The 15,143-nt window shown below is 45.5% G+C and overlaps 1 protein-coding gene across 1 annotated transcript in view; it reads right to left on the reverse strand.

The window, feature by feature from the left end:
* The window catches only part of T265_11212 (hypothetical protein), a gene marked incomplete at both ends in the record, with an annotated part of 50,006 nt that overhangs the window by 3,810 nt on the left and 31,053 nt on the right, over positions 1-15,143 (reverse strand). Inside the window, 5 exons of the mRNA XM_009177810.1 lie at positions 462-692; positions 2,105-2,263; positions 4,454-4,550; positions 6,787-7,225; positions 8,459-8,639. Of these exons, the coding sequence (XP_009176074.1) occupies positions 462-692; positions 2,105-2,263; positions 4,454-4,550; positions 6,787-7,225; positions 8,459-8,639 (1,107 nt within the window). The remainder of the gene's footprint in view (positions 1-461; positions 693-2,104; positions 2,264-4,453; positions 4,551-6,786; positions 7,226-8,458; positions 8,640-15,143) is intronic.

Raw genomic sequence — 15,143 nt, forward strand, 5'->3', positions numbered from 1 at the left:
AGGGGCACATTCCAAGCAGACAGCGTTACTCAAAGTAACTGCAGCGCACACTGAGGGACAGATGTTGTCTAGGCATTCCAATTAGGAAGTACCGGAATATCGGTGCACGCACCATGAACTGCAGGACTTCGGATGACGTTCAAAAAGAACCAAATGGATTCTATCTAGGCTTCGAGGCAGTAAGACTCGAAAGACAGAGTACGTCAGAGACATTCACCCAAAAACATCGTGCTCACACAGAACTGGTATAAAATGCAGCCTTTTCTCATCTGTAAAAATTACTGGAAAGAAACTTTCAGAAGTGGATGAGTTACCATAAGTGATCTCTCGTTGGGGTCTTTTCAAACAGAGACAACCATGTAAGCGTTGACAGGTGATTAGACAAAATGTCAGGTGGGGGGTTGTAGGATTATTACCCCTAAGAGGGGGGCAGGGGTCGTGACCATAGCTTATCAACTTACCTGACTGGTTGACAGGCGGTAGTGGTTGATTTTAGAGTACGTGGGGTCCATGAACAAGCTTTGGAGCTCCTGGAGACCCCCCTGATCTGATCCTGGAAGGCTTTGAGCCAACATACGGAGTCCGAGCAGATGTCGATCGAATCCCTGACCAGCCAAAGTTTCTTTAGTGTAATCCTGATGACGGCGTAACGCTGCACGAAGCAGTTTGACTCGGTCCTCTACGGGACAGTTCTACACGGATTCCAAAAAAAAATTGAAAGGTTGCGGTACAGTGAGGATACACCAGATCAGAAGTAATGAAGAAATCGGGTGCGCTAGAAAAACCGCTTTGCATAGCTGAAAATAGGATGTGACTTCGAACGACGAAACAAAGGGATCACTTCGGTCTCTTCTCAAGTTGATCACATGCGCAATAAGCGAACGAACTTTGTTGGAGATCAGTTGTCGAGATACAATTAACTTCCGTTATGTGGGTCACCCACTTTGACTGCTCCGAATATATCCGCGGCGCACGTAATAATCCAACAAAGATAGCCTAACACTGTGGTGATATCGAGATGTGTCTTTTGTCGGTGAACAGATTCCAAGAATGGACAATCAGCCCGGCAAAATCAACACCAATGCAGAGCACATAGGCCAAGACAGAGGAAATAGGTTTTTCCATTGACGACAAATGTCGAAGTAGGTATACAAAGACTCACAGAGACCAACTCCTGAAGAAGGCTTTCAATCTACAATACAGCAGCTCGACTGGTGTGGCTCAGGGCATGTGAGCTGACGAAGGACACAAACTCAAAATGTTTCCCGCCAACATTGAAAATGTTAGACCGAAAACTCAGATAGAGTAACTGCTATAAAAAAACCTGTCAGAACATTTGATGTCCTTCCAAGTTGATCCAAATATCCGAAAGCATCATCGCGAAGTAGGTCCCAAGTCCGCAGCTGCATTGCTCTATATCCCACTTTAAAGAATGAACAAAGTTTATAGGTTTTCGTTCTCTCACAAACTCAGGGATTATAACACTAAGATAAGTCAAAGCCACTGTGGCACCTGCAGAGCGGTTTAACGGCAGTGGATTTTAACATTATACCGTGAAATCACACAGAAATACTACTTCCTGGAGATCTGCGAGTAGCGCATCAGTTTTAAAATCAGTGTACTCATGAACGATGATCAGAATGATCACGAATTAAAGGGCATGGAATGACGTTGGAGAGACAAGTGTGAGTTACTGAGTAAATAGAGCTATATCATTACTAGTTAGATAAAAGGTGGGTGCTTCAAAGCCAATGACGCTCCTGAGCATCATGGCAGGCCGCTATTAGAAGGTGGTGGTTGGACCTAACCGGCTTCGTTGACGCAGGCAGTAGGGCACGGTTACAGCGTCTTTGTAAATAAGTTTATTCAGCATCGGCTGATCTAACCATAGAGCATTTATTCACCTGTGGGCGACAAGGGGTATCAGAATGACCTCCTGTTGACTTCCTGTTGCGAGCAGGGGCAGTCGTTGATTGCCCCAATCACCGAAATTCAGTATATGGCTGTAAAAGACCGACGAATAGTGGGATTCTATGTGAAGCAAAGAAGTGAAATCAAAGACAAATACTGCCGCGGAACCGAATCGGAATAAATAGAAACCCACCGGATCCAGCATTCCCCGTGTGAACTGCACGCTTTCTTGACTGCAGGATCGGATAGTCTCGGTGCGACCTAAATGAAATCGCCGAAGTGAGCCGGTCTCATAAGTTGGTGGTGGAGGCAAGTTGGGATGCAGTTGAGCATAGGCAAGTTGGAGGGCTATCTATAAACGAAAAAATGAGCAAAGATTGAATGAAACCCCGGTTACTGGAAACCGCCACAAGACCAGTGCGAAGGAAAAAATGCATAAGGTCGGATTGGCATGAACAATATTCATAATTAGTTATCCTATTCGAGTAAAGGGAACAAAACTGAGTATTGCTCAACTGATAAATAACAGATTGAATACAATGTAGGACTACCATAGTGTAAAACGGTAGGTTAAATAGCTCAACAGATCACTACAGCCTGTAGTCATAGCTGACTTCTTCATAATTGGGAAACTGCATGTGCGACTACACTGCGCTCTCACGTGAGCGAAATATCGACACTGGAGTCACTCCGCATTTGTCGAAGAGACCACAGTTCAATATTGTACTTTATACCGTTTAATGCTCTGTTTTGTTTATTTGTAACAGTCAAGGATGAATTAGCAGCACCGAACTTGCCGAAATCATTGAGTGCGGTTAATCGACCGCAGCTACATGTCCGATGTGGGCCACTCCAACCCTGGGGTCGTGACAATTTTCCCGAATAACCACCTCTATACATAAACTGATACAGATTGGAACTGCCTTTAGTAGCCTGTCCGGCGAGCATGGCAGCTGATTTGCAGACCGAACTCCAGAAAATTAAGTGGTCAAGGCTGAGCTCCGTGGTTCGAACCCACCCCCGGCGATCTCAACTGCTGTTGGGCAGGCAGTCTGACAGTATCTCGAACCTTGTGCTTGCTTCGGTGGCAGTGCAGGTAGGCACTGAAAAGGTGCTACAGTTGGAGGATTACTATTATGATTACTTATCCTGAGGAAGAGTGGAAGTGTCCGGAGGCCAGCCGTCCCTAATGACCGAACTTCACATCATTTGGACAGATGTGTCACGTGCAGAACACGGACCAAACGAAGGCATGCCCTGATTGACCAGAATGCCAGTCAATCCGGATCGAGCATCTTTGACTCCACGCTTCTCGTCCCCTCGCGGAGATTCTAGCACGACCTTGTGAAACACTGTAATTACCCTGTAAGTACAGTTGTGGTACTTTTCTTTTTTCTCCATAAAGGGCTGTCTAGAGCTATCGTGCCTTTTGATACACCATAGTGGGCGGAGCAGGAAGGCGAGGGACAGATACAGAGTTGCAATACCGTTCAGCAAGACACAACAAACAGACATGGTCAGTACGCTGTTAGGTAAGCGCCTTCTCGTCTCCTACCTGCAATGCTTAGTCAGCTGTAGTTAACGAGCCAATGACTTCAACCTAACTTACTAGTTAGGTTCCTGTTGTTCGTTCCTTAGTGGTTTGTTTCAAAATGCTGTAATTTCTACAGTTCCAGTTAGCTCTTTGATTCACTATTGTGTACATTGTACCATCTGAAATCCCGAAAACCGGCTGACCTGTAGCGAATTCGTGTGGTTGACAGACTGTGACAACCCTACACATATTCCACGACTTCTAGTGTTATAAAGGACCACTGATCGTAGTTGGATATAACCACCTGACTGTCTGTGAACAGTTCATCAGGTAGAGAACGCGCAAACAGCAACCAGGGAGAAACATAACACTTCAAGCGATTACTATAAGTGTCAAGAGTAGTTAAGTTTCAGGTGGAGTCTGACGTTGGAAAAGATTTATTTCCAACAAAGAATCGAAGTGCTAGAGAGGTGTAAAAGAAAACCTATGTCCCGGGGTGATGTCGGAAATCATTGGAATAGAGACTGGTGGTAAGGATACTACTGAGAACTCTCCAACCAATAACCAGCGTTCTTGCACGAAAACCAAAGTGTCCAACGTGCGCTGGTGGAGTAGTGGTTACACGCTCGCCTCGCATGTCAGATGTCCGGGGTTCAAATCCCAGCATGGCCATTGGATATGCACTGCTGATGAGCACTAATAAGAGTGAAACTCGAGTCCTGTGCTTCCCTTTAGTGTGCACTCGCCGGAATAATTACGCCAGAAAGGGAACACGATCGTTCAGACGAGAGTGGAGTGACTGAGCAAAATACCTATCCAGCCAGACCCCAAAATTGAAACCAGAGTAACCGACAAACGATCTCATTCGAAAGCAGTAGGCAGCACAGCAAACGAAGTCTTCAAATCATAAAGCTTTAAAAGTCTTCCGACCTGACATTGAATTAGCTCCCACATGAATCGCTCTTGGGAAAAGTTAACACCGAGGTACTACCTCAACAAGTGACTCACTTGGAAGAACGCATCCGGGCTCGCTTGTACATTTTTGATGACAGAGGAGCCAAATTTCCGAAATTCGCCGTATTGCAACTCCAGCGAGTCGATCAACCTGAAGCGGTCAGCAAATTTCATATTGGAAACTTAACACACAAGCAAACTACTCCTGAAAAATGGCCCAAAGTGGCGTCCACGAACAGAAAATAACTGGTTTCAATCAGCCAGACTGGTTTGCCTCCGTAGGATGACTAATCTACACCAAAACGAGTCAACAGTTCGAATGTAAGAGCACCATTGGTATAAGCACAAGTCTACTAGTATCCGTAACCATTGAATTCTAGGCATCCCAATCGTCAACGCGATTTGCCTTATTACCTGGCCTAAATCGAGTCACACCCATCCGATAAATTGTTGTACAGAAAGAGTTCTTTAAGCAAGTCGATCCGTTAGCAGTCGATGCTTGTGAACAAATCAGTGCAATCTATGGTTGCAGGTTCAGTGACATTCCCAGAGTCGAAAACACGGATGCTTATACACGGACTTCAAACAAACTTAGCAATGCGAATTACACCTAACCGACATTTCAGTTTAATGTTCTTACCAGGCGAATTCTGGTCTTCCCTACTAATCGGGCTACCGGGGCAGAAGCACGTGCCCATGTAAATGAATACCTAGGGCTACCTGGGAGGTGTGCGTTTGAATTTGGTCTCAACCAATTTCACAAGAGTACGATTGGCATTAGTGAAGCATATCAGAAAACAGAAAAATTCTGTCGGACTAGAGCGATGCAAGAACAGGCCGCCCATCCTTTGGGAATGACGAACACAAGTGCATATATTATATACATTATATAACCTGTGTACTATATATGTACGATAAAAATGGAGATATTACAGTGAGGGCCGTTAGGTACGATGGAATTTTGTAACACGCCCCTAACAGTATGACGTTCCCGACCAGCGACAGTGAAATGATATAGTGCGCTCATCACAATATCTGCAGTCGGTCTGTCTTCATTATACAGTCCGCTTTCCGGAAAGGGCACAACCTAACTCTAAAATACCACACCTTGTCATTCCCTACATGATCGTCACACAAGAACACACAAGTTACAGCTGTCAGTGATCATAACATTGGTTTCGCACAACACACTGTGCGGCCCCTTGTTGAGTCACAGTTTCACTAGATAGAATATTATGCTTAATGCGCCCCAGGAAACAGCAGTAATGGAGCAAGGAGTGAATGCCTCCCCCCTGACGTCTACAAGTCAACATCTACCCATCCCCCAATAGTTCCAAGCATGAGCAGACAGCATAGACGCCCCTCCGCAAATGTATTGGTCACTTGTTTTCGTTTTGTCCACGATTCCAACTGGAGCATTCGAGTGCGAGAATACGTGCACCACTGTCTTTCATATGTGCTGTATTCTGGTTCGCTAGGGCATGTTGTACGGGTAGACGACTATTCAGTGAGCAACATCGCGTGGCCCGTATTGCTTCCGTTCGGATGTAGCACCCTTTTGGTGCCTAACTGCTATGCCACCAGAAGGAAACACGAAGGCTGCCAGGTCGTCCAAGCCTAGACAGGGGAAGTTGAGAGGTCGGGTTCGCACTCAACCCACTGAGCTATCCTGCCAAGTGTTGCTTCCAGCAGATGCAATATCGGCGGTAGAAAACAGATAATTGACAACGAAGCACAAAAAAAGCATGAGATAGTTCAGGGATTAGGGTGCAAACCAATGAACGGAAGGTCTGTGGTTCCAACTCAAACTCTGAATTTTGGCTGTTTCACTCTGGTCTGGGAAACCTCGCGCTTCCGTAAGATAGCGTGGCAGTTATGCATCGGAAAGGGTGTTACAGCTGAACGATTTACCAAGCGTGAAAACTCTTACCAATCAACTCAGTCGCGTTTGTAACTATCGTCTTATCAGATGGGGACCGTCTGATGAGACGAACAGCCGATAGATACGACTGTGTCACAGACCCAATGATGCTCGTGCGTCGAAGCTATCGCCTACACTGCGTAACAGTACTTCCTGGCATATTGGAGACAGATCCCTTTGTCACCAAATCACGAACTGGGTCGCTGCCTCAAGCGTTTGGCCTTCATTCCCTTATGCTCCTTCACCTCGGTGAACGAAGCTGCAGGACCCGCAACGGCTTGAACTCAAGTGAATTGAGCTGAGCTGATAGTATGAGTTATAGAACCCATACCCAGAGAATCAACAGGATTTCAAGATTGAATGGAAATGATGAAAACCAAAATAGTCAACAAAGTACAACCGAACGTTGGCTTACAACAAGAAGGACAACAAATGGTGGACCAATGAACAACCAACAAGAACGTACCCTTTCAGCTTATCTTTTGTTGAATCAAACTCAGGTAAAATAGTCTTTGGAAGGAGCCAGGACAATTCCTGAGGATGCGCGAATACCGGCAACCGAGTAGAGCCTGCGGATATAGGGCTTTTTAGGGTCTCGTACACGTGAGAAATTATGGGGACCATTACTCCAGCATCGGCCGCGGTGTGTTCAAAGTTGAGTCCGACACAACCATCGCGAGTGACGATAAACTGAATTGATTTGTCAAACCACCGGTTCCCAGAGTTAATCAGATTACCATGTAGCAGATTGTGCGCACTCACTGTCTCCCTGTCATCCAACAAATCGGATTGATCACTCTGGACACGTTCCGAGGTATCCTGCGAAGGTATTCCAGCCGACTCATCAAGACAAAGGACGAACAAACAGGATTCAATCTTGGTCAGGGTGTTGGCATTCTTCAAGTCTATATAAAAGTTCAAGAAATATATCCAAGCATTTAGTTTAACTGCGAACTATTCAAAGGGAAGGGGGATTATAACTTAACTAATTACTATCATTATTATGTTACACTATTAATATATGTGGGATTCGATTGCCTATATTCAAGACAATCATGTGGATCAGGGAGAAGTTCGTCATTTTCAGAAGTGCAGTAAACAATCAGTGAATTTAATGCTCGGCTAAAGGAAGTGTACTTCGGGTGAGGAGATTCCGACTCCTCGAAAAACAGGGAGGTTCCACAAATTGAACGCGTACGTAGAAATAATCTGGAATAAGCGAACACGACTTCGACTAGACGACCTTGAAACGGACCGCTAAAAGGCCCGACTGAGCGCAGTGATTGTGCAACATACCAACCGATCCGTTCAAGAGTTTTACCTCGTTCCGAGGGAACTGAGATTGCAGGGAATTGATGGTTTACTGTCGTCCGATTCTTCTTGTGTTCCAGTGCGTGCTGTCTCAAATTACAATGGAGTGGTTCGACAAGCCAACGATCAATGTGAGAACTTCAGGCAATAGTCTCAGCCTATTTCAGCTGAGTCGATTAACAAGTGGTAACATAAGTGTCAGCGAAACGACATTCGAAAAAGACGTAACGACAACCCCCTCACAAAATCGTCGCCTGAGCGATTGGCTGGACAACTGAAAGAGCAACACAACTTCTGGAAGAACAGAACGAGCTGGATTGAAATGTCTACCAGTGGAATGTCAATACAAGTTTACTTCTCGAGTGGGGAGGGCCAGGACAGCTTCTGCCAGCTTACGACACCCGTGGCGCCGATGTGACGTCAGCCTGTCTGTCAGGAGCAGAATATACACTGCGATGGTCCGATCCAGACTAGTTTGTGGAATACAAACGTGTTCGCTACGCGCACAGGAAGTACGAAAGCTGTCAATGGTTGGCCATCATAAGCGTTAGACAAACATGTTGGGAACGATGAATAGACAATGCTGAGGTACGCTAGATGGTTTCATGGAAGAGGTGTCGACATGCTCAGGTTCCATAGATCACATTGCTTATGATGCAAGAGGACCACCTGCCCAGCAGAGCCCATTTCACTGAGCCTTGTGATGAGGGGTGGTCAATGGAGAACCTGACAACTAAGTACGAAAATACTAACCAACTACATCAGTCACAAAGACAACTAACCACTACTTTGTATAAAAAACGAGTGTTTCTTATAATTAAACTTACTTTGCCTGATGACTGAGTGCAAGCAGTTCCAATCGCCCCGCGGAAGAGTAGTGAACAGACCTACCGGATAACCTGGGGGTTGATTCTGACCAGTAGACACAATGTGCTCTAGCTGACGATACAGTAGGGCAGGGCCGATCGTTTCTCGAGTGACAGCGTCGGAAAATCCCATCTCGTATACCTAGGGATGGGATAAGAGATGACGGTTCGGTGCGACAAGGAGAGAGATTTGGAGATGAGGCTACATTGAACATATAAAGCACACCGAATAACGAATCCGTGTTGGAGAGCAGTACGGATGACTCGTCCCTAAACACCAAAACGACCAAATACACCGATTGTACTTACTTGTTGTAGCTTCAGGATTCTTCCGAAAAGACCCAAAATCCCAAAGAAAGTGAAGTCGGATCACGTGATCTAGAACTAATATCACTATATCAATCTTAACCGTATCAAGGTCTCTCAAGAAGGCATTACTGAGAAACAACCAGATAAAGAGCGAGTGTATGTATGCGTATGTAAGTGAGTGGTGAGTGAGTGAGTGAGTGAGTGAGTGAGTGAGTGAGTGAGTGAGTGAGTGAGTGAGTGAGTGAGTGAGTGAGTGAGTGAGTGAGTGAGTGTGAGCTGACGTCCGCTTTCGGATTCACCCTCTTGATGCAGCCTACACTTAAGGGCTTTGGACAGGGGGTGCTCAGAAAGTTATCACAGCAACTACGCCGTGAGTTATAAAAAAAGGTTGCATTCAAAACCTATTCAAGGGGGAGGAAACCCTCCGACGACAGCATAAACATCGGAGTCCCCAGGATACAACTGAATTCACAGTGAGACTACTACAACCGAAAGGAATCTTGATAGCCCACAAGTCAATCCCTACATTGAGAAAACAGATCTCGAAGGCGAAGAACAAGACCGAGTATAACGAATTAACTGAAAGGATTGCAAAAGACATGACATCTTATCCCCATACATGAGGATCAATGAGGTCAGTTTTGACCTACAAAGCATGATCATCGTATCCCTCGGAAGTGCAAAATACAGGAGAGAATTACTCAAAGCAGGGAAGTCCGCAAAGGATCAGCAATGCTGAAGTACGTCGAATGGTATTCGGGAGAAATAACTCGCCCTCGATAGATGAACTGATCACACAGCACAGGTTGCGCTGGCTTGGCCACGTGCTGCGTATGCCAGTCGACCGACTTCCTCGAAGGGCTCTTTTCGCACAACCACGTGAAGGGTAAAAGAGAGCCAAAGGCGGTCAAACAATGACTTGGTAGCGAAGTTTGAAAGCCATTACCAACAAACTCAGCTGCGCTGGTCATTGCCCTTTTCCTGGATGGGGACCCCGAAACGGTTCACATCAATGGTTGGAGACATTGTCAGACATGGCCCAGTCGCCTCCTCAATGGCGCTCGTGCATCCAAGCTGTCGCCTTCAATGCATAGCTCCCTTCCCAATCCCCCAACTTGACAGCTCACTGACAGTGCTGGATTTATGCATCAATTTATCACCTCCCGCCTGCAATGCGCAGCTATCTACCCCCCGCCCCCCTAAATCATCAGGGAACGGAACTGCGGCAGCTACAACCACTGTACGACGAGTACGCAGTTATTAGGGCTGACAATGATGATGATTAGCTGGATTACTTTGTCTACGAAGAAAGCAACTTCAGCAACGATCTAAATCAACAAACCGATGAACTGGCCACAAGAAACAAGACCAGCAAAACACGCAGGTTTAGGACGTATTCTGGTAAGCCAGTACAAGAATAATGAGTCAGTGAGTCAGTTCCAGCTACAAACCGTGCACCGAAATACAGTGGCACAGTTGCTCAAGTTCAGTTCATGGATGACAAAGAGAATCATGGAAACAGAGATGTGTTGGAAGTGGCAACGTCACTTAGCGATGAAGATAAGTGGCTCTGTGTGTGCAGTATGGCGGGGAATGGGAGGATTACAAAGTGAAGGTGAAGCAGTGAGCGCGGCATGGCCGACTGATTAGATCTTTCATGTTCAACTGCCAAGTCATGGACTGACTGGGTCATCTCCATCCGATACATGGCTGGGCAAAAAGGAGTGAATGATATATCCAACATAACCTGCGAAAACGTGATCAAGGGCTACCTTTTCTGAAAACCATTCGGCGTACATCACTAATCTGATATTCCCACTAGACCCGTGGAACGATTCGGACGCAAGCAAAGCAGCAAACACAGTCTTTGAAGATCTGTGCAGAGCGGCCACGGTCTTTACAAATACTTTAATCTGACGACTACCTGTGAAAGGCGACAAGTTGTTGCAAAGCGTAGTCCAATTTGCTTGCTTGTGCTTCCCAAGATGTTCGCCATGAGATTCCGAATGTCCGCATTAAGGTATCTTGCGAACACAATATCAGATTGACCATACATATATCTTGACCTTATACTATCACGAGTTCTGCGAATCAGTCGCGGTTGGTAACGGAGTTCGGATACACTCCAGGGTTGAAGGGGTTCCGATCCACTTGTCAATGAATTTACCTGCCAAACTGTTGGATTAGCATGGCCGTCCCATAGGAGATTGGTCTACCCTGATGCGTATATGCCTTTCAACCATTTCAAACATATGTTTTGCCGTCAGACTAGCCGTGAGTTCAAATGCAACACTAGATGACTTACCCTTTTGACCTGCCTACTGGTGTAACGGTGGATACTACTGATGAGGCATGCGAGTAGTATGTTTTCTCGTAAATCCGCTTCGTGTCTGTTGAAAAGTGAGATTTATTACGGGATTCATGGAATTGCTTTGTAGCATTCGATTACATTTGAGTGACAGTCAGTGAGTATCCAGAATAGTCCGGGAAGACAGTTCGAGAACATGGATATTCAGTTTTTATGAACACGATGCATATGAGAGTTTTGCTTTCTTGTTCAACAGTCTGTAACTGTTCAGTTGGTGTTTTCCAATAAATAACTCTGCAGCGGAGGCCTCCTTCTTTTCATCAGTAGTTTGAATTACTTGCACAGGAAAGGTCACTGATGCCTGACCTTATCAAGCTAGCAATTTTTGGTTAGATTCAATGGTACGTGGACTTCAGAGAGGTAATGGTGGAAGTATCCAGTAATGAACGGGAGTGAATAGTCCTGTGATCGAACAGTAAAAGGGGCCAAAAACTGTGCACTAAGGGGTTTCGGCGCAATTAGAAGTGCTGTTGAAGAAGCGACACTCATTGGTGGGACAAACTTCACTTTTGTGCACAAGCAACTTGTACCAACTCGTCTTCGGCTAGTTTGCTAAACTGAACGGTTAAATTTCAACGAATAAACCAACCAATGGGCATTTACTGCATCCTAGATTAGTACTAAATTAGTACCACCATCAAAGGACGGTCAGTCAGTTACGCAGCCAAAAACGAGCTTGCTATAGCTCAGTGGCCAGCTAGCAAAACCCCTGATGGGAAGATGCGTGTTTCGAATCCGACATGGACATATGGACCGCTCCTGTCTGGGTTTGTACAACTTGGCCGTACCACATTTCGAATGCATCCTTCAAGTTGCATGGCAGACACCCACCGAAAAAGTATCTCAGTCGGGCAATTCACCAACTGTATTCCCAGGTAGGCCAATTATTGTTCCTACAATGTTGTTCACCGGGAATAGGGAGATCAGTTGAATGACAGCCATAAAAGGTAAAGGGCGGCTAATCTGTTCGTTGGAGTGATGAAGAATGGAGTGAGAGAACCACATAGTAAAGACAACAGCTTGGACGCTACAGGCACCTCAATCAAACCCGCTTCTTCAGCCTGATCACGGGATAATAGTTCAAAGCCGCATACCTCGTTCACCGAACTCCTCTCATAATGACACTTAACTGACCGACAACTGATTCTAACCGGAACAGATTCCCTCGAGGTAATTTCTACGTTGAGACAAGTAGAGAGTACGCGTTTGTTCTCCGAAAAAAAAAAAAGAACTCGGTCACTGCTTTCATTTAGAGGCAAGTCCTGTCAAAATACCAGCAAGCGCGGGAGATTACTTATTCATCATTGCAGATATTTAGATAGTTTGGATATTTCTAGATATACGCTCAAATAGAAGACCGCAATGAATTTATCGTAAAACCATTGGACACGGCGGGGCGCATGGATACAGGAAATTGGATTATTGATTTCTCAATCAAACACACAGGTACGTCTGCTTTGCAAAAACTAGTAAACTGTGGATATCGAAACCACGTCACATCTATATTATGTTTACTAACATGTTTGTGCAACAAGCGCTTCATCTCAAATGAATTACGTCCGTGGACTTGAAACAACCAGCCCAACTTGGCTGCTTGCCCCACCCGATCATTATTGTCAATCTAAAGACAAGACCCTCTGTAGAGGAGAATCTTACTGACTGAAGAAAATCTTCTGAAACTACAAGGAACCCCCTATCAGGGAAGACGGCAAATTCACCAAGCGTTTTTTCCGGTTCAAGTAAATTGAGGGAGCTCGTACCCCAGGTGTGTTTCCGATACGTACATCCACCATGAACGGCTGAGAAAAATACCATTTTGCACATTCCAGAGAGATGGCTTTCCCCTGTATGGTTTTGAAATATATCGTGATCACATGAATGTAACATATTCATAAGGTTGCTGAGAGCTCATCGACCGCCTCATGTTTCAGCAGCTACAATATAAAGTTGCTGAAAATCCGTCGACAGCCCACGACCGGTTTTGCCCTTTTTGGGGCTCAGCAGGTAGGCGTAGTCCCCGGGTTTCCATCGACTTTACGTTCTACTTGAAACTAAATTGCATGAAATTAGCGAATATACACTCATTTGCAAACTAATTTGGTTTTTCGAGAGACTCACCTAGAACCCAGCTGAATCTCTCGTTTGTGATGTTCTTTTCGTTCTTTCTCGATGAACGAAGGTGGAAATTTGCTTTCGGTGATGCTGGAGCAGTGACAAAACGACATGCTGGCCTAGGAAACTTTCGAACCTCAGCATCCGAAAGTAGGCACATTTCGCCCACACGATGATAGCCGTGTAAATAGGTTGAAGTCGTTCTTTTCCTTAGCCCTAACAGTTGACAATAGGCGGTACAGTGGGACTGGAATCGCTTCAGGTTGCGAAATCCATGTATTTGGCACGAACGCTGAGAAACTAGCTATGATTCATCGTGTATAGGTTTCTCTAGTTAACTTCGTGTATTGTAACCGCCACTGTATTTTTCCGCGGTTCGCTTTCTTAGAGGTGCGGTATCTTAATGGTCCGAGAGCCTACGGACGATGAACGACGGAGATGGAAGAAAAATAACTATTTTGACACCTCTACCTCGGGTAAAGGAATATAGATGGGACGATGAAACTGCGTGGTAAAAGGTGCATTCAGAGTGAGGAGTTCACCTAATAAATGCTTATGTGGCGACTAGGATATTTCCTCAAATACACACCAGCAAGTGTACCGGCAATTTGTGAACTGGTGTAAAACCTGTCGCAGCATTCACGCGATGTCCCGTGTTCAGAAAATCGGCGATGTCCTGTGTCCAGAACACCGGCTACACTCAAACTGTTACAGCACAAATGAGTCTCGTCTGAAAACCAGATCTGGTCCAGTCACGTGAGTGTAGAAACTCCACGGACTTGGCGAGCAGGAGCGATCCATACAGGCACTAGCATACATCCAGCCGATAGAATCACGTGAACGTCATAGCCTATCTCAGTGGTTCGATCAATGATGAATTGACCTTTCACCATTGAATTTCGTAGCGTAGACCACGTGACATCCCATTCACATCATTCTGCCGTATGTACATACTTGGACCTGAGGAATGCATATCGAAAAAATTCTCCACCGGATTCGCGTTATTCTGAACCAGACCATTGGGTTTTCTAAACGGCCCAAATTCGAAACACTGTCATCTTTACCAACCTGACAAAAGAAATACGTTACAATTTGTTGACATTGCTAGCTCTACTCATAAGGTTGCTGAAAACTCTCATAACCCACGAGCGGTCTCGTCCTTCTCGGGGCTCATCTGGCAGATGCAGTCACCCATTTCCCGTCAGCTTGGAACCAAACTGAACGCCGTTCGCAAACGGATTGCGTTTTAACAGGAAAATCGACTAAATCTCAACTGACCGCACAGTTGACCAGAATCCTCTAATGAATAATCTGCACAAAAGCCCCCTCATGTTCCAGACACCGCCCTATGTTTCCATAACTCGTCGACCGTCCACGGCTGGTTTCGCTGTCCGTAAGGATAATCACGTGAGCACCATCACGAGTTTCGGCCATGTTCTAGTTGAAAGCGAATTGGATGCAAAATCACGAAATTTGAGAAAAGCCACGCCGATCCAGGATGATTCATTGAGGTTCGCAGCGCAGTCAAAAATCAAACAAACCGGCTCATTCAGGCAACAAGAAAGCGAATGTGACCACGTGAATACCAGCATGAAACACAAGCTCACTTTAAAGCGTGTTTATATTGCAGTCTAATCACGCCCGATATCGAAAGCCAGAGAATTTGTCATGAACAAACATCAATTCAAGCTGCCTAAACTGCCTAACACGTGAATTGTCAGTAAGCTCTTCTGCAGCTGTGGCAGCACAGACAGATATCTGCCGGAAAGCGCCACAGAATTGCTACAAGAGGTGAAGGACAGGCCAAATAATGGACGTGGTGGCTAATCAGTTCTTTGAGGCTATATTGATCTCTTT

The sequence above is a fragment of the Opisthorchis viverrini genome, assembly GCF_000715545.1.
Source record: "Opisthorchis viverrini unplaced genomic scaffold opera_v5_458, whole genome shotgun sequence".
NCBI classification, from domain to species: Eukaryota; Metazoa; Platyhelminthes; class Trematoda; order Opisthorchiida; family Opisthorchiidae; genus Opisthorchis; species Opisthorchis viverrini.